At 35.1% G+C, this 20050-nt stretch overlaps 1 protein-coding gene across 3 annotated transcripts in view; it reads left to right on the forward strand.

The window, feature by feature from the left end:
- MINDY3 (MINDY lysine 48 deubiquitinase 3) overlaps positions 1-20050 on the forward strand; it is a 49755-nt gene that overhangs the window by 12385 nt on the left and 17320 nt on the right. For all 3 annotated transcript variants that reach the window (XM_084508182.1, XM_084508183.1, XM_084508184.1), the window contains 6 exons: positions 1535-1586; positions 3346-3460; positions 3978-4051; positions 4425-4504; positions 10046-10116; positions 11290-11370. In XM_084508182.1, the coding sequence (XP_084364308.1) occupies positions 1535-1586; positions 3346-3460; positions 3978-4051; positions 4425-4504; positions 10046-10116; positions 11290-11370 (473 nt within the window). The remainder of the gene's footprint in view (positions 1-1534; positions 1587-3345; positions 3461-3977; positions 4052-4424; positions 4505-10045; positions 10117-11289; positions 11371-20050) is intronic.

Consider the following 20050-nt stretch of genomic DNA (forward strand, 5'->3'; position numbering starts at 1 on the left):
CGGAATGAAACTGCCTATAATCTTGTGAACAAAAGATGGATTCAAGCCCACTTACTGAATACAGTAGCATTTTTCATCTGCTTTTGTGATGTATACTAGTGATTGTTGTTGGCCATGCATTGGCTGTAGTAGTGCAAGTTCCCAGGTTCAAAGATTGCTTTATATGATTGATTCCCTCTAATTTTCTGGTTGCATAGATGCGTGTTCTTGAAGAAGGGTTAATTCCTGTAGCATTCATAGCTTTTCTTATAAAAACACTTTTGCATTAATAGGGGAAGTAGGGGGGGTGGAAGAAATTGGTTTGGAAATTTTCTACAATGTAGATCAGTATTTCATATTTTTCAGAAATGTCTTAAAATATTTTAAGTCTAGTTTTGCTCTTAGAAACCCAATTTTTGCAATTCCTCATAGTTGTAATTTTTTTAAAGGATTAAAAACTATCTGCTGCCGTATTTCTGAGGTAGAAAAAAATTACCAATTACAAAAAATTGGTATGTAGGCAAACCAAATGCACCTTTCAAAATACAACCTGGCATAAAATGCTATCACAAGGGAATTACTATAGGAAGAACTAATCAGTAGTATTAACCGGAATGGCTTCAGGTCTTTAATGAAGTATATGCAGTCAAATTCAATAGCTAGGCGATGAGACATTATTTAAAAACTTACTACTAAGTGGCCTTAATCAGAAGCAAGTCTGTTCAGAATATTATTCCGTTAGCAGGAAGATAACATCCTTATAGATGTTGAGGGCGCTAAAGACTTCTACAATTATCATAATATTTGAATGTCTATCAGACATTGATAATTACACAATTGGCACACTTTTTTTTTAAAAACTCATTTGACCTCCCTAGTTTGGAAGTGTTATGAGGGGAACAAAGGTATAAAGCCCATGTTGAACTTGGGAAGACACTAAATGCTGTATTTTTTTTCTGTCTTGAAGGTAATATTTGAAAGGCTATTTAACCATCAATAATATAAAATGGTGAAAAAAATATTTAGAAATAGAATGTGTAACACTTTATAGACTAATTCTCTTCATATATGATATTTTGAATAAGCATTAAAAGGGAAAAATAAAAATTTCAGTAATACGGATGTATACTTAAAGGAAAAAATACAGCTTTCCTACATTGATAAAATGATCCAAATAATCATGCTTGCTCTTCTAGGAAATAATACTATGACCTGCAAAATTAAATCTATAGCATGCATATGCTTGACTTTGAGACAGTCGTGATTTGTACAAAATCAACAGCTTGGCATTTGACAGATATTTTCAAGGCTACACGATCAAGTGGCTTTGTGCTTTCAGTACATTGATTACTCCAAATGGAAGTGTTCTCACTAATTTGTATGGTCTAAACTTAATGTTATGGTAAATTAGCTTTATACTAATCAGTTAAAAAAAATTCAGGGGCAGATTAAAAATTAAAAATATAATTAATGCTTGAAAGTATACTAGCTTGCTGTGTGTATCTTGTGTCATTTTTTGCCATGTGTAGTGCTGAAAAGTGTCTCTTGTGTATAGCTGCCTTGGCTGTGGAAGAGCTTGGCTTTGAGCGATTTCATGCATTAATTCAGTAAGTAATATATTGGAACATTTAAAATACAATATTTTGAAATAACACTAATATTTACAGCCCTGAAAAGGCTTTGTTCAGAAGCTTCTTGTGTGTTACACATCAGGTTAAATTTGGTTTTCATGTTTGGGGCTTGGGGGGTTGGTTTTTTGTGTTGTTTGTTATGCATTTTACAGTTTAAAATGGAATACTATTTTGAACATAATTTTTCTTTAAAATAAAACTGGAGCAATGTAATACATGAAATTGGCTGAATGAACACAACTAGTTAAGGTTCATATTTAATTATAGATGTTCATCCTCAAATTTTTTCATACACAGGTGATTGTATTTGAAATACTTGATATACGCACTGAAAACAATTGTTGTCTACTATTTTTTTGACTCAAGATTACTCAAGAAATACTTATACAAATGTTTCATATAGAGGACTTTTTTTTTTGTCTCATACTTTACTGTTTTCTTTTTGGGGTGTAAATGCAGAGCTTAAAGTCTTAGTGAGTTTGTCTTTAAAGGCAACTGCCTTTTAGTTTCACAGCGAGGAGTTTTAATTGTTATAAAGATAAATACCCAAAGAGTAAAATAAAAGCAAGAGAACTTTAAAAACACTTGAGATGGAAAACGTTACTAATTAGAACTGAAATAACTACTGATTATTGTCTTCAGTAGTAATTACAGTTTGTGCTTTAAACCTCTTTTCATATGAGGAAAGAAGAAAAGGGGATATTAACATTTATGTAGCTTCATCTCATCAGAATGCTAGCTTTCCCTCAGTCCCAATTCCTGGATTCATGATACCCACTTCAATTTTTCTCAGTATATCTCATTGGAATTGAGCACTCTTGCATGTCATTAAGTTGAGTGATGGATTTCGGAAACTGTCTTTGCCTTGTATACTCTGTCAATAATGAAGTTGGTTTAAAAATTTCAAGTGTTATCTAGAGTGAACTCTCATATGGATATACTTTGCAGATGTACAGATAAGCAGAGAATGTGATTTAGTTTGAATTACTCAATAAAAAAAGTGTGTTCTGAGAAGTAGTATTGGATTCTAAATTTCCCAAGAAAGACCAAGAGCATTATTTCACTAGAACCTGATAGAACTTTTCCTCAGTTTTTATTTTATTTTTAAACATAAGATCGCCTGGTGTTACCTAATCATCCAGGCAATAATGCTGTTATGCAACAGGGTATTTTCCCCAATGTGGATGTACCAGTAGTGGTTTTGAATATTTGGCTTTTTCCAAAGCTAGAGTTTAATAAAATCAAGTTCTCAAGGTAAAAGTAACAATTATTTCTAAAGGTTGAAATATTTTTTTACCTGGTTAGGTGAAGTTTTTTCTCCATTGTATGTGAAGTGAACATCTGTCATAACTGTATGTAATGCAAACATTATTCTGGACATACAGCCTATTTGTGATTTCAATAACAGCTTGTGATAGAATTACTGGCTCAAGCCACTCGGCTTTTTCATAAGTATATGTAACTTTAAGCTTAGTGTTTGCATATAAAAATACATGCATTTTTACACATTGCTCCAGAATTATTTTTCTTCTTCTAATGGGTAAATAATAATGACTCTGTGGTGGTTCTAGTAACTGCAGAACAGCTGTGGCATCATTCTGTATGTAACACTTGTTTTATGCTGCTTTTACTCAGACAGTTTCGTGTTAGGTCTTAATATTTCTTGTTTGTGCTTTGTGGCACTGTTCTACTTCATCTAAATACGTTCTTCTTTTCTGTTATTTTTTGTCTTTAGCAAACGAGCATTCAAAAGCTTCCCTGAACTGAAGGATGCAATTTGGGATCAATATTCAGTGTGGACAAACAGATTTGGAGTATTGCTCTTTCTATATTCTGTGATACTGACAAAGGTTTGTAGGTTGTTTGATTTTTTTGTGTGTGTGTCTTTGTTAACAGGAAGTTTGATCATATAACCCTTTTCCTGTAAAAAGGTGAACACTAAAGTCAATTGGCAAACTAATTCAAATCTAGATAAATGGATAGAATGCTGTCTTCACTCATGTTGCAGTACATTTGCAGCATGAAAACTTGAAAAACTCAGTCCCTTCTGTGTCTTTTTTTTTTCTCATCTGGGATAATTATAGATTTTTGGAAACATCCTTCCTTGTATATCTCTACCATCAGCTATCAAGAAAAATGTGTTTAGGTTTCAATTCACTACATAAGAACGTCAGCCTCTCTAATAGTCTGTTTCACTACTGCATTCTGTTGCTTTCCATTTCTGTTTCTATTTTCTGTCATGAGAAACAAGTGTGTTCAGGTCTCGGCTCATAGAAGAGGGCCAGCCTCCTAATGTTTTACTGTTGCATTCTGCAGTAAATGTCTATTCATTCCTCAGGAGAACAAAAATATTTATTATTTTTGCAGGGTATTGAAAACATAAAAAACGAAATTGAAGATGCAACTGAGCCCTTAATAGACCCTGTTTACGGTCATGGAAGGTAGGCTAGAAAATGTGATTGCTACCATTTCAAATAAATGAGCGTGCTAGTTTTTTTATGTTTCTGTAACTGAGCATTCTAAAATATTGACATTATGAGAAGGATTCAATTATAACTTGGTAATAGGTAAAAGCAACACTTGCCATAGCATATCTTTTTCACTGCTTATATGGGGCTCCATTTTTACATTAGTGTTGTTAGAGATCGTGTTAGCATCACTGAACTACGAATACACCCTAATTAAAATAATATAGTTAGAGAATGATAGAATAATATTTTTATTTGGCTCTTTTAGGTATTTTAAGCTCTTTTAACTGCTTTTTCAGAAATAAATTATGTCACTCTTAACAGGCTGTTTCTTTCTGTTGCGTAGCCAAAGTTTGATTAATCTCCTGTTGACGGGACATGCTGTTTCTAACGTGTGGGATGGAGACAGAGAATGTTCAGGAATGAGTAAGTCAATTCTATTTTGTACTTGTTCGTATTTTCTCATAGTATGAGATACAGACCCTACAGAAATTCAGAAACACTGACAATCACCTCTATATACTACTGCCGTCAAACCTTCCGACTTATAGTTGTTTGATGAGAAGAATCTAAGGCAAGTGACCAATAACCAAACCAGAAAAATATATGTCCAGCCAAGTTAAACTTAATGTTTGCTTATTATTTTCTGGTTATTTTGACACCTGCAAACCCTTCAACATAGGAAATTCATAGCACTGGTAGAAAGGAAGCTTAAGACTACAGCCAAAGAGGAAAAAAAAAAAATACAGGAGAAGTGATTGAAGGAGGAGAGAAAAGATGACAAAACATTGATAAAGGAAATATGATGATAAATCAAAAATTGTCTTGCTTAAGAAGTCTTAAAGAGTACAGTACATTCCCCCCTTTTTTGATAGACTACACAAATCACTTTGTAATAGGTACTGATTAACTTAAGAGTACTTAAGATAGCAAATGAAGCTAGTTTTGACTATAATTATTCCAAGGGTTTGGAGAAAATTGAGGGCTCCTAGCAGCAGTTAAGTCTAATTACTGACCTGATGAATAACAAGACATACATTATCATATTCTTAAAATGTGCAGAAGGTTATTTTCTGCTTCTCCATTCTCCAAAGTGGGAGACAGTTGCTTCTATGGAAGCTTTGGTTCTGGACTTCTGACTTAGGTCAGAACTGATTGAGAACCTAAATTCATAGTATTACTGTGTGAAAAGAGTTCAGTATTCTCAGAAAATAAAAGATTTCTAACTTGCAGTACTAAAGAAGGCACTAAAGGTCTCCCAGAAAGATAATCTGAAAAACAAAGGAGGGAAAGAACTACAAGAAAAAAAGGGTCAGGCATGTTCAAGTTCGCAAATCCTAATGCAATTCATTATATGGTTCTAAAGTAGCTAGACAAACTGAGTCTCAGAACCATTAATGATTACCATGTGTATCAAAGACAGAAGGTGTCAAAACATTAGAAAAGAGGAAACAGGGTACTTAACAAAAATGACAAGAAATGCTAAAGGAAAAACCCTGGAGAAAGGACAATTTAAACTTCCAAAGGGTGTTGAAATAAATTAGTAATCAATATGCATGCAAGAGAAGGATGAAAACCAAAGAACAGCCACCATAAGCTCATCAATAATAGACTGCAGAAATCCAGTCTGAATGGCTTGGTAAGAAATCTAGTAAATAAAAGTGAGGATAGTTAGATACAATATTTAAATGACATTCTGATAAGACTGATGCAGAAGTACGGCCTCTATGGAGTCATAATTAAGTGGAAGCCTAGAAAGTCTCAAAGGAGTTTCCACTACTTGTACATAGTCAAACCAGAACATTTTAATTCAGATCTCGCATGAATCTATCTTAAATTTCAGTTCAAGTCAGTATTTTCAGCAATGACTTACATGATGGAAAATCCTTGTGTAAAAATTAAAAAAAAATACAGGAAGACGAATGTGAAACAGACTTTGTAGAAGCAGAGGAGAGGATGTGAATACCTTCAGAATTTGAAGTATTCATGCTTTCAGACCAATCTCTTTGTAAAAATAAATTAACAACAAAAATCAAAAGTGCAGTACAATTGAATTGAAAGGAAAAGTACAAAATGAACATCAGTAAAAAAAAAAAAGTCAGTGAGTACTCATATAAGGTATGGTAGAATCACAAAATAATTCATTGTTGAAAGTGATCTCTAGAAGTCATCTCATCCAACTCCCTGCTCAGTGTAGTTCCAATTAGATCACAGCTATGGCCACTCAAGCTTTGAGTATCTCCAGGAATGCAGATTCCACAACCTACCTGGGTAACCTGTTCCATCATTTTACCACTTTCTTGGAAAAAAATATTTTCCCAGTACTGGGATGGAGTTTCCACATTTCAGCTTCTGGTCACAGCCTCTTGTTCTTCCACTGTATTCCTTTAATAGCCTGCCTCTGACTCCTCTACATCCTCCCATCAGATAGTCATAGGCAGCAGTAAGATTCCCCTGTCACATTATCCTTCTCTTCTTGGGATGAAACAAGCACATCTCCCAGCCTCTCCTTGTACATCGTGTGTTCCAGCCTCCTAATCATCTCAGTGCCCCTCCACTGGACTTGCTCCTCTTTGTCAGTGTCTCTCCCATTCCAGGGAGCCCAAAACTCCAGTGGTGGTCTCAGTAAGTTCCAGAGAGAGAGAACCATCACTTCTCTCCATGTGCTGGCTGTCCTCCTTCTAATGCAGCCCAAGATGCAGCTGACCTTTGCTGTAGTGGCACGCTGACCCATGTGCAGCTCGTTGTTCACACAGACCTCAGGTCCTTTTCTGCAAAGCTGCTTCCTAGCCGGTCAGTGCCAGCCAGTTTTGCTGGATGGGCTTATTCCATTGTGGATGCATGACTTTGTATCTGCCCGTGGTGAATATCATAAGTTTCCTGACTGTTCACTTATCTAGCCTGGTGTGTCTACTCTGAATAATGTCCCTGCCTCCAGTGTATTGGCCTATCTTCCTGACTTCCTGAGACTGTTTCCCTTTCCATGATCCGGGTCATTAGGTATCTTATAATCTCAGCCTATAGCTGACAATCCTGTAGTCACCGATTAACATCAAAGGTTTTGTGCAGTGATGTTTTATTTCCACTAGAGGTCTGCTAAAAATCAAAGTACAGTAAACAAGGAGACTATCCAAGCAGGAATACAGCACATTTCATATTTGTAGGGACTGCAGCGAAGTAACAGTGAGAACATTCAGCCTCAGCGTAGAAACAGGAAAATGAATAGGTGATAATATTATCATAAGCCAATACACTTATGAAATTTTCAAAATTACACCTGTCCTGTGTTTTTATTCAGAGGTTGCATAAAGATACTTTAACTCTTGTTCAGTTATTTAAATATGTAACTTTTAAATTTTTAAATAATTTAAAACTATTTAAAAGTTGCTGTCAGTAATCTTTTTAGTGAAGAAGACTGTACTGAATTACAAACTTCAGGAATTACCAAGTAGCTTACAAGTGACACTCGGACAAGTGACAACTTATATGGTAATGCAAATTTTCCAAGTCAGGCAGAAGTTAACAGGCATTTTTTTTAACTGGTACAACTACCAGTGAAATGTCAGTCTTCTGACTTCCTAGCTTTCTTCTTGTTTCCTATGTACATATTCCCATTTAAACTAATCTTATTCTAATCTCAGTTGCTGTTCGTTTGTCTGTTCTCTTTTCATCAAGTAATTTCTGACAAATCAAATTTTGCATCAGGCATTTTAAGGAGAAGTTCCCAAAAATTCATGAAAAGTGAGGACTTCCAGAGAGAAAGAACAAAATTAATGCCTCCCGTGGGATAGATTGCATGCTGAACTCGAGTTGCATATTGCTTTACTAGTCAGCACACATACTAGTAGCATAACAACTACCTTGTGTGTGTGGCCTTGCTAGGCTGGTAGTAAGGAAATCAATAAGGAAATTGAGAGTCAGAGATTGCAGCAGAGCAGGGGACAAAATATGAAGGGGGACTGGGTATAGTTGAAGCTATTGTTTGAAGGGGATCTACTGGTAGAAATCTTTGAGAAATATGCTTTTATTTTTACATTCTGTTTTGGGGGATTAGTATTTTAGCCAGAGCTACCCTGCTTATTTTCAGTTCAGTGTTTTAAAACCAAAACTTCATTGATCTTAGTTAGAGTAAACTTCCTGTCTTTCTTACATTTCATGTAAGAAGTGTTTCAAAAATGAAATGCTGGAGTTGCTTTTTCTAATGCCAAGAATTTGTGATGTTTCAGATAGTCACTAGGTGGTAGTATTCTTATACTGTTGGTAATGGTATCATTAAATTCTAAAATCATCATTAGTTTGTGCCTGAACTCTTAAAGGCTCTGATTTTCTCCCTTTTTAGAAATTTGCTTACACTTGCAAAGCTACTTTTTGTTAATGGAACAAAATACTTAATCGGATTATTTTCTGAATCAGAGAATGGTTGAGGTCAGAAGGCATCTCTGCAAATCATACACAACCCCTCTGCTCAAGCAGGGATGCCTAGAGCAGGGTGTCTAGGACCATGTCCAGGTGGCTTTTGAATATATCCAAGAAGGAAGACTCTTCCACCTCTCTGGGCAGTCTGTTCATTATAACCTGAATCATTGTTTTCTGACTAGTAAATATTAATTCTGTATTTTTGTTCTTTGCATCAGTTCTTAAATCTGAAGCCTTTATTTATCAGACTTCTACATTAATTTTGTTAGTGTTTTTTTCCAAAATGTGATACAGTAAGATTATGTCCTTAATGTAGTGTTACTTACATCTGTCATGCATGTCTTTGTTGCACATATAAATATATTATTTCCAAGCAGTAGCTATTCCCTAGTTTGAAGGATGCTTGAGTATGTTTTGGATTGAGATTTCGCTTGCCCTTGACTCAAATGAAGGATGAATTGTCTAAGCATATTGCAATTTATAGCAGCTGTGAAGTTGGTGAGGTAAGGGGGTTCTGCAAAGAAATGCCTATGTACCCCCATGTGTTTTAATTCCAAGCAAATTCGAAGATAATCCTTGAAAGCGTATTTTCAGATCAAAGAATCCTAGGTTGCAACAAGGTCCTTTTACACACAGAGCTGCCAACTCTAAGGAATGAGTTGCACCTGCAGGCCGCAAAGGTAGTGAATGAACTAACATTGTAAGTTTCGTTTCGTTCTTCTTAATGGTGGAGGAAAAGTTGAAACATGTCTATAATAACTGTTCTACACAGTTTCAAAATTCAATGATTAAAACTCAAAGTTGGTGAAGGAAGTGCTCCATGCACTGAGATGATGTATATATAAACCCAGAGCTCCTTCAGTTCCATATGGTTATGACTAGTTTCTATGCTTGAAATTTTGAAGCACTTTCTTACTCTCTAATATAGAGATCCTCAAAAAGGCTGAGTGCTCTTTCAGTCAGTAGTATGTAAATAGTCTAGATGTTGCTGACAGCTGTGTGCGCTTGAGAGCTGAATGATTCATTAAATGGAAGCTGGTATAGAAAATCAAATTGAGGGAACACTTTATTTCCTACTAACAGAACTGCTATTTACAAAATTCTCATGTTTTATTGTTCAGAATGTGAAATGTTTAACATAAATAAAGCTGTGGAACTCTTAAAATTAAAATAATACACACACACATAGATGTTTTCTTTCCCATTCAGGAAAGCTGTTTTTAACTTTTTCTGAGAATAATCTTGATGTAAGATACAAGTACTTCTAATAAATGCAACAACTTTTGAAAAGAGGTATCAACAGCAAACCTCATTTAAAAACATCTGTTTGACTAGTAGTTCCTTATAGAGAGAGAAATTATTAAACCTTTCCAGGCTTTTTTACTATACTGTAATGATTTATCTTTGCTTATCTTTATAACAACAGTTATCTTTGAAACTGCCTTACTCTTTAAAATTGTCGTTCCTTGACCAATTTTGAAAGCAAGAAAAAGCAACTTAAAAGAGGTTGTAAGGATTTTGCTCGAATAAATTTGGTTTTGTTTTGAACAGAACTTCTTGGTATACACAAACAAGCAACAATAGGCTTTTTGACATTGATGGAATCTCTGAGGTACTGTAAGGTAAGCTATTTTCTGTATAACTTAAAATTTTTCTTTCATTGTGGTGTTCTGGGCTTCTTTGACTTAATAAAAGCTTCACTGTGAACAATGGGAGATATTACAGAACTTTCAAAGTATTTTCAACTTCAAATTAAAACTGAGAATAATACTATATTAAAAAAGAATTGTTAAACGCATTTTGTTGAGTAAATGTATGATGCTATTTAAATTACTACTTTATTGCACCGAATTAAGATAGCAAGTTAGAAGCTCATGTTATTACCAAAATAATGCTTAATGCAAGTAATATAAATGGTTATGAAATTCTTGTCTTCTCACAATATCTAGTCTCAAGGAGGCTTACTAATCATCAACGCTGCAGTTCTGTTTTTCTTCTTATGCCGTTGCTGTCTTGCACTTAAAATGCCATAAGTATAAATTGTAAAACTGTTAAGTTAAATGCATTCTTAATGTAATATATTGAAGACCTAGAAATTACTTTGTGTACTTATCTGTGCGCATTTGCAAGTTGATGAAGTGCAACTTAATCTATGTTGTTTCTTCATGTCATGACACAGACTTCCTTTATTTAAGGATTTTATTTGAGAAATTGTTCCAGAAAATCATACTTCTTAAACAGCATTGATGATCTTAATTTGAAAAAGCTTTTTGATCTCTCTCTGCTTCTTTTTCAAGCTATATTGAATTCTTTTAACTTAGCTCATGGTTAAAGAGGATTGTGGAGTTCTCAAAATGTTATGTATTGACAGACTCCACCCTTTCATTTGTTAATAGTCAGTTCTGAATTGGTACATCCAAAACCACGTCATAAGTCAGGTGGACTTCTACCACATTTAGCATCTGATTCTAGTATTGTTAGGCATAGCAGTAGTTAAGCCTGTGCATCTTGAAGCACGTCTCCAAGGCTGAAATACTAGATATCAATAACCACTTTCTCAATGATGTTGTCTTTCAGTTAATTACTGTAAGTTACATTGTTTTACAAGTCAGTTAGGAACCAGAGATCTAAACTGTAATCCAAGTATTTTACACAGTCTGATATTTTGTTGGACATTTTATAGTAGTTTTCAGAGCATTTGGGTCTCCACTAACTGATTCGTCCTTAGATTGATTGCTGACTAGATGAATTTCCTGGGTTTGCTCTGTGGTTCTGATTTTATTGCAACTTTTTAGGTTGGCTCCTATTTGAAGTCTCCAAAATTCCCCATCTGGATACTCGGCAGTGAGACACATCTCACAGTCTTTTTTGCCAAGGTATGTTAGATGTGATTTTTGTTATGTAACCTCAGGCAGATAAACACCAAATAAATCCAAAGTTCAGATTTTGCCACGGCATGAGTTTCATGTGGCTTTAATATAAAGTGTAGTCACCAAAACTTTTAATTAAGCTTACCTTTGAAGACAAACTTGTTGAAGTGGTTTAAGGATACCTGTTAAATTTTAGTGAAATCTTTTGATTCTGGTATAATTTATTGAGGGTATGGGGGGAAAGGGGTGCTTTAGAACACCATAATCGTGATACATACTGTCTTGAATTTTTATTGTGCAAGAGAGGGATAAAAAAAAAATAGTTACATGTAGGTGCCTATTAGTAGTTTAATCTTTCTGTGACAGTACTTTCACAGATTTTAATCTATAACCATAGATATCTTTGTCCTAGGTTAAAAATAGTTACAGGACACTTGCAATAATTCCTTTTATTTATTCTAACAGGTATGTATGATAATCACAAGTCCTCAGTTTAAAGCGTTAGACCAAAGTTTCCGAACAGTTTCTATTTGTTTAGTAGAAAATATTTTTTTCTCATACGCTTATAATTTCGACAGAACGCTTTCTGATTAAAAACACTTACTGAAACTTTATCATTTGTTAGTCTTTATTACAAATGAACTTTCCTGTACTTAGTATCTTACAAATGAATGACTATTTTTAGGTATTAATCTTGAAAGTAAGTAGTAGATCCTATGACAAAACAAAGACCATAATTTCTTCAGTAGTTGAGTTTGCCATAAATAAAAATAAAGAAGAAACAAAGTAGCAGGTTTATATAATAAAAGTGAACAAAAGAAACCCACAATAATTGGAAGTGTATATGCAGCATTTCTTTAACCTTACTTTAAAAAAAAAAAAAAGAAAAACACAATTAGCTCATATTCTGCATTGAATTTTTTGCAAATACTATACCAGAACTACTTTGAATTCCTGTTGCTCTAAACAGGAATTGCTTTTTCTTTCCCACAATATAGGGGAAAAAAAAATCCGTATTCTACTTTGCTTGTTTTCTGCCTACTATCTCCCCAAACAATCTTTTCAAGTAAATTTTTTGGATTTCAGTTTTGAAATTTTTTCACTTTTTTTTTTTTTGAATTATCCTATGTCAGTACCTTATTCTGTAGATAGTGTTATGAGTCATAATAGGGGTAAGTAAAATAAATAGACACAATCATCCTGTTAATCCAAGTCAGATATATCTGTCCAGAATGTTACTGTATCTCCATATGTTTTCTGTTTACAGGTATTACTTCTAGGTAGAAATCTATTTCTATGCTCTTTCTTTTACTACATATAGGTCTGTTTGCTGGGTTTAAAGTAACTAGGCATCAATGTCTAGTGCTTCCAGTATAGCTTGGCTCTTCTTTCCTTGCTGTGACAAACTTCATCTTGTGATTAGTATCTCAGGAATCAAAGAGCAGGAAAAGAAAGCAATGGGGACTTGGCAAAGAATTTCCTAGATTTTTTTTCTTATGAAAAGAGGTACGAGCTGAAGGTTTGTAAAAGTTCCAAGAGTACTTTGTATGTCTCTCTTCACCCTAAAGTCAGGGTTGGTGGGCGTTTCAGGTGGAGCAGAAATGTCAGCTATGCAGAAGTACTGAATCATGTTGCAATTATCAGTTGAAGCTGCTTGCTGAAAACCGGGGGAAGAAACCTGAATACGTTGCCAAATGGTTAGCCAGTAAGTTGTTAAAGTAGTGTGTGTAGTTCTCTGGATGATGATTGATACTGAGGATGTAACTTCCAGCTCAATGTTGAGTTTGATTAGAGAGAAATCTTCAGAACTGAAAGAGGAAAATGGAGAGGGAAGACAAAAGCAATTTAGATTAGGTTTGGATAGAAACAAATATGGCTCTAATTCTCTGAAGCTGCGTATAATTATCAGGAGCCAAACCCTTATGCTTAGATAGAACATCTAAGCAATTGTTAAGCAGAGGAGTAGTCAATGTTGAAGTTAGTAGCGTAATTAGCCCAAGAAGCCTAGGAAAAGGCTCTTCCTAGAATATTGTCCCTATGGGCAGATTCTTCACTGTTCCCTCAGGGACCTTTATGGAGCATGAAGGTTCAACAGACAACAAGTTTTACTTAAATGCTGCATTCCACCCTACTCAAAATTGGCAGCTGTTGTTTAATACTCTGTTGCTTCATTCAGATTTTTCATTTCATTCGAAGTACAGCAATAAACATTGGTATCTTCACTGTGGAATGAAATCATCCACCATGGTTTTCCATCTTAGAAAATTTTACATTAAATACTGAGAATGTTATAGACAACCATTGCTGTCTGCCAGAATATATTTGCATCACTAAATGTGAACCATTTTGCTGTAGCTGTGACTTTCAGAGAAACGTTTAGTCTTAGTTTCTAAAATAAATCTACCAGCCTGAAACTTACCTTCTCCATTTTCAGTGGATTTTAATGAATGAGCAAAGTGCAGCACAGCGTTTTTGTGCTGAAAATGATACTTCAAGATATAAGTGAAAATAGAAATGAACTAGTTCATAACTAGGCTTAAATTCTCTTGTCATTGCCTGAAATAGCCTTAAAGTGTGACAGCTGAGTCAATTCCAAGTTTTAGCAAAAGTCTACCAGTAGGTCAGTAGTTTCCACCATTATTAATGGAAGTTGAATCATGGAGATTTTATCTACATGGCTTTCATCACCACATCAGGATTGCCAAAACTCATTTGGGACATAGGGATATTTTACTCAGCCTCATTTTGCTAAAGGGAATTGGAGGTACAAAGAAATGACATCAGTAATTTCTTAATGAAATGAACCTTCACCTCACATTTTCCATATTTTAGTTTCATGGTTTTTTAGTTTAGTTTTATTTTAGTTTCATATTTTAGAGGAAAAATGCTACAGATTGATCTGTAGATGAGTATGTCGTAAAGTTGGCAAGGACATATGAACACATGCATTACCTGAATAGTTCTTCAAAACTCTCTGATATATATGTCTATCAAAGTAGATCTGAAAAAACTTGGGTGAAAAAAGCTGGGACGGGGGCAAGTGTTAGCAGGGAACTGTAATTAGTACCAGAATATCTTCTCTTCTTTAAATTATGACTGTGTACATATAAGGTTAGAAAGTTGCTTGATGCTTTGATGCTCAGCAATCTGAATTTAATCTTGATGGGGGGAGGAATGGTGGCTATGCCTCCTAGTTATCTATCATAGTTGCTGCATTTGTCACAAGGTGGATTTTCCCTGAAAAACTGACTATGGAGGTTCTTTGCAGGCAGCTAAATCCAATCAGCCGTCATTTCTGCCTCTCCCTGCCTTCCCTTCCTCTCACTGAGTAAGAAAACTCTCAAATGGCCTCAGGCCAACAAAAATAAACAAGGAAAGCTTCATCTGACATTCTAAGTGTCCCTGTCAGACAGTGATCATGCAAATAGCCAGTATTGTAAATGTTCTCTAAAAAGCAACTTTTTTTTAAAGTGTGGAGAGAAGAAATTGAAAAGTGGGGTGGTTCTGACAACGTAGAGATAAGGATGTGATGGGTAAGGATAAAATGCTGTATGGTCAGGTTTTGGTTGTTATTATCCTCATAAGGAAGTTACGACAAGCTGAGACTGTTCAGAACCTGTAGGAATGTCAGGGTGTCATCAGGCACCATGGAAAAAAATCAGCTAGTTTGTGTGGTTTTTATATAAAATATGAAAAGAAAAAGTTTCAGTTAAAGTAATAGGAAGAACAACAGATTAATAGCTGCTTTCTAAATAGTGTCTACTGACATGCTAACTTGCGTGTTCTGGAAGTTTGAATTCAGAGCCTTTAAAAGTGAAAAGACAACATGGAATGAGTCCCCAGGGGCTTTGCGTTAGTATATGCTTATTTCATTGTCTGTTCTTGGAGCACACAGACCTCAGCAGAATCGGCTGTCCACTTCCATTTTTAGTTACAGCATTGTAGCATTTCTAGACTTCAAGGATCACATAAGCAGAGGAAACTCCTGGCTGAGACATCTGAACAAGCTACACATAACGCTTTTCAAGGAAAATGTGCCTGTTTTGCTGGGTTGGGACTGTTCTTATGGTTTTGAATTACAGTTTTCTATTTTTCTAATTTTGATTGCTGTAACATGTTTACGTATTCTCAGGGCCTTTCTGCAGTATCCTCAATAATATTATCTCAGAAGAAAAGTCACTTGCTTCTCTTCCTAAACAAGCTTTTAAACTAAATTTCAGTAGAGAGACACCTGAGCAAACACTGGCATTGCTATAGGAAATCCTGAATTTGGGTCAGTGGTGTTTGCCTGCACTGCCCTAAGGAGGAATGTTACTGGATATGACATCTAACTTAAGAACATCAACAGAGAGTAAGAATGGCCATGAAAGAAAACAAGATACTTGTGTAAAAATTCAACCATTACTAGTATACACTAACAATGATGGTCTATACAAAAGTAAACGATGTGTATCCAAATAAATTACACTTCTACATTAATAGAGGAGTTCTTCTGGGTAGGGAAGGTAGTGAAAAATATCTACTCCCTTTGTTTTGGATTGTGCTCCCATGGCTGGTGAACGCAGGTAATCAGATTTTGAAGTATTTCTTCACTAGAGGAGAAATCAGAATCAGATTTTGAAGTATTGCACCTCAGGAAATGGTTATGGAGTATGTGGTTGCAGAGTCTTAAGTTTCCAAGAGTAAGTGGAACTGGTTCTGGTTGGGACTGTCTGGCAGGAGGATGTAGATGTGTAAGTCAATGGCGGTAACTTCTGGGCTCGAGCGGGGGGTTGGTTTTCTGTGCTGCTGATGAAGAGCAGGGAGACAGATGCTGCTCTGTTCTTCACAAATGCTCTGACCTGATTAAATCAGCAGTGAAACTTCAGATGTATTTCCATCAGCTGTTGAGAGCTCTTTCTTCAAGAAAAGACCCCTCTTTGAAGTGAATGTTAGGGCAGGGTGTTCCCTGTGGTATCTGTGAGCCTGCAGAGAATTTAATTTATTCCGCTGGTTACTTTGAGCTTCACTATGTTAAGTGCTGTTGTTAAACAAATGAATTTAAATTGTTCTGAATAACGCAGTAGTTCACAGGGGTTGCTTTGTCCAAATAGTTTTGTAGCCAAAAGGCCAGTTCTCTTCTCAATACTGGTTTCATCGCTGGAAAGGGGTACCTCAAAATACAATGCTTCTGTAAGGTATCTACCCTATTCTGGCTTTGCAGGATCACAGAGCATGACTGTGAAACCTTATTCCCTTCTTTGTAGGTCTGCCTCAATTTTACTTTCTGATTAAATTGTTTCTGCAGATGCATGTTTGTGTCTTAGAGCAGGCACTTCTGGGCCGTTTTTTTGTTTGTCTGGGAGGCTTTCTGTGGCAAAACCTGTACTTTTTTTTTCATTTGTGTGTGTAACTTTCAAGCATTTACCCAAGAAAATTTGAAGTTAATTTTTTCGTTTTAATCAGTGGAATGACATCTTCAGGTAGGGCCTTTTATTGCTGCCACATCGTATGCAGAGGAACTCTGGAAAGGCATTGGAGGCACTGCTTCTAACTTCTCTCCATGCTATGCTGAACCATGTTATATCAGTTACAGCTTTTGTCCTTGTTCCCGTACAAGGATGCCTAGATTTGTACACAACATTTTTTGAGGATCTTAACCTCAAGGCAGTTTTGATGCTGCTCTTGTCAAAAGTGCTGTGCATCTCCTAATATGACTAGCAGTTACTGTTTAGATCACAGAGGCAGTAACTCACTCAGAAGATTTTTACATTATTTGTTCTCAGAGTTGAGACACTGAAAAATTGTAACAGAGGTCATTAAACTGAGAGGACGTAAGGCTCACAATATTCACCAAACCAGCTATTTGGGGATTTACCAACAAAAAGAATGTTTTCACTGTGTTTATCCTGATTCTCTGACTAATTTCAGACACTTATCTTTATTTATAAGTTCCCTAAAGTTTCAGATATTTTTAACATTCATCCCATGATGTATAGCTTTCTCTGTGATCATTTAAGGACATTGTTCATGGTTGGCTGATACAGACCATGAAATGTAATTGTATATACCCCTAAGCAAATAAGCAAATTACTTCCTTTTGGGAAAAGATTTCTCATCCATCTGTTTTCTTTCAGAGGGGGAATGTGAGTTTCTATACATGATATAGATGAGAACAGGACTGCTTAGATGATATCACTTTTCATGTGTTTATGTTGTTCCAATTTTTGTGTCACTGAATTATTCCTCCTGAAATATTACATGTTGGTACTGCTTTGTGCTGAAGTAGGGGAGGGAATGACTTTGTACTGTCTCCTCGGATGCTGTTTCAGAGCCTAGATGAAAACTTGTGAAATGGGGCAGAAAATAGTTCTAGTAGTTCCAGCAGGAACCTTTGATCCACTAAAATCTAAGTCTAAAAATTCAAAGTAAAATGCTAATACTTGTTGCATGAGGTGCCCTTTGAAAACAAGAAGAGATGAAATAAGAAAGGAAACCAATGCAGTGTAAGGAGCCTTTTGTAGATCTAAAAATGCAAAAAAAAAAATCCTTCCCTTGAACTGTTAAGTTCTCAGTTTAGCATATTGTCAGTGCACTTCCAAATTGGAAAAATTACAAAGAAAATACACTTAAGTAATAACCATGAATATCACACTAAAAATGCCATTTCTTAACCATTTCAAGTTTACTTCTAAATACAGTTAGGAAGAAAAGTGGTTCTAGTATTCTACAATTCATCTGTTTATTCACTTTTCCTAGTTCTCTTCAAAACATACATTCTGTTTACTTTCAGTTTTCTGAGTTTGTATTTCAGTTGCTTAAAAAATAAACTTGTCTGACTTTAAAGATTAGCAGTAGGCTATGGGTAGGCGTAGTCATCTCTGAAAATTATTTTGACTAACTTAAATGATACGTTGTTTCTAAAAGGTATATTTTTTTATTGGAACACTATAATGAATGTATAAGCTACTGTTGTGAAAAATGTACAACACATAGTAAAAATTGTGGTTCATTTACTGCCCATTTGTAGACAGTCCTGAGAAATATTTTTTTTTTTCCTTTTCCTCATATTAGAATTAAATGAATGACTTTGTCATGACTATGTAAACTGAAATTGGGGAGTGGAAGGTAATGAATTGGGTCTTACCCCCATAAACATACTTTCTAGCATCCAGAAGGCTTTATAGTGTCCTGTTTAAGGAAAGAGGGTATGAGCAACCTAGTTTGTATGTCAGTCTTATCAAACGAAAGGCTGGTTTTTGAAGAAACACATTACAGGTTTTTTTGTTAGTATATGCAGAGGGTCTCGCAAGTAGTAAATGCGTCAAAGACATTGTTAAATACAGTTTTATAAAGTATAAGTCACTGTATCGAGTAAATTCTGAACGTCAATGCATAATAGAAACAAAGGCTGAGAACATCACTGTATCATTCTGTATCCCTTTTAGGTATGAAACCAATGTTGGTTCCAGCTATATTTGATACAATAGAGAAGACATGGGGCCTGAGTCTTCACATCACGGGTAGATATTCTGTTTTTCAAATTTGGAGGAATAGGAATCCCAGCTTATTATTAAAAAATGATGAATAAAGTGATACAATTTTTAATAGTATTACAGTTCTTAAATATCAATCACATTGATATTTACAGAAATATGTATAAAAAGTTATTCCTAATTCCAGTTCAAGTGAAAAACAAAATGCTGATGGCTTTTTCTCCATCATCTGCTTTTTCCATTAGTCAGGTACCTTGGCCTCTCCAGCTATAACTTCTACTCAATTCTGGCATTATCACGTTAGTGATACCACTTTAATTATCACTGTAGTTCCATTTTCAGCTATATTAAATAGCAAAGCATTGTTCATGCTATTGCTCAGTAGTACAATAGGATATAGCCATCCAGCAAGTCCTGATCTGAAGTTTTATATCCACACCTCTTTTAATATAATGTTCTCTCATATATTGTATTACTGGTTTTGTTGGTTTTTTGTTGTTGGTTTGTTTTTGTTTTTTTCCTGCTGGTCACAAAGCACATCCACCTCACTCAATGCATTAGCATTTACCAGCTGTGGTCTTAATTCTGCATTTGGCAAGTGGTATGTTTGCAGCTGTTCCAGTCTGCAGGTAATGTTTAGAAACTAGGCATTTATACTTACGTCTTTACATAATTCTTTTGCAGACCCTTTCTTTCTGATAGTTGTCACTGAATATTATATGAAACAGCTTAGAATCCTTCATGTATCTGACAGCTGCTGAGTTGTTGTGCGTACTTCTATGTTTAGCTCGCAATAGATCTTGGCCTGAAAAACACAACTACTTCAAAAGTCCTCTTCTCATTTGGAAATTTAAGGTTTGGCTTTTTAATTTTTGAAATGATTTTATACTTCAGCATCCTGCATATATTTATTTTTTTCAAATTCCCCCTGAATAATACTACTATTTTTATTTGAACTCTGTTAATAATGGAGCAGGTATCATTACACCCTAACCAGTTTGTAGTTTATCCAGTATTTGTGAGTAGATGGAGGGGAGAGGCATAAACTTATTCCCTTAAAGGCTTTTTAAAGTCTTAGCCCAAAAGCTGTGACTTAATAAATTCAGCGTGCTTTCATATCTATGATTCTATATCTTTCTGGTTTACAAATCATTGGGTAATATGTAAGAAAATAGTAGCTTTCTTAATAGCTAAGCTGACAGCAAGTGAGG

The sequence above is a fragment of the Aythya ferina genome (genome assembly GCF_964211825.1).
Source record: "Aythya ferina genome assembly, chromosome: 2".
In the NCBI taxonomy this organism is placed as follows: Eukaryota; Metazoa; Chordata; class Aves; order Anseriformes; family Anatidae; genus Aythya; species Aythya ferina.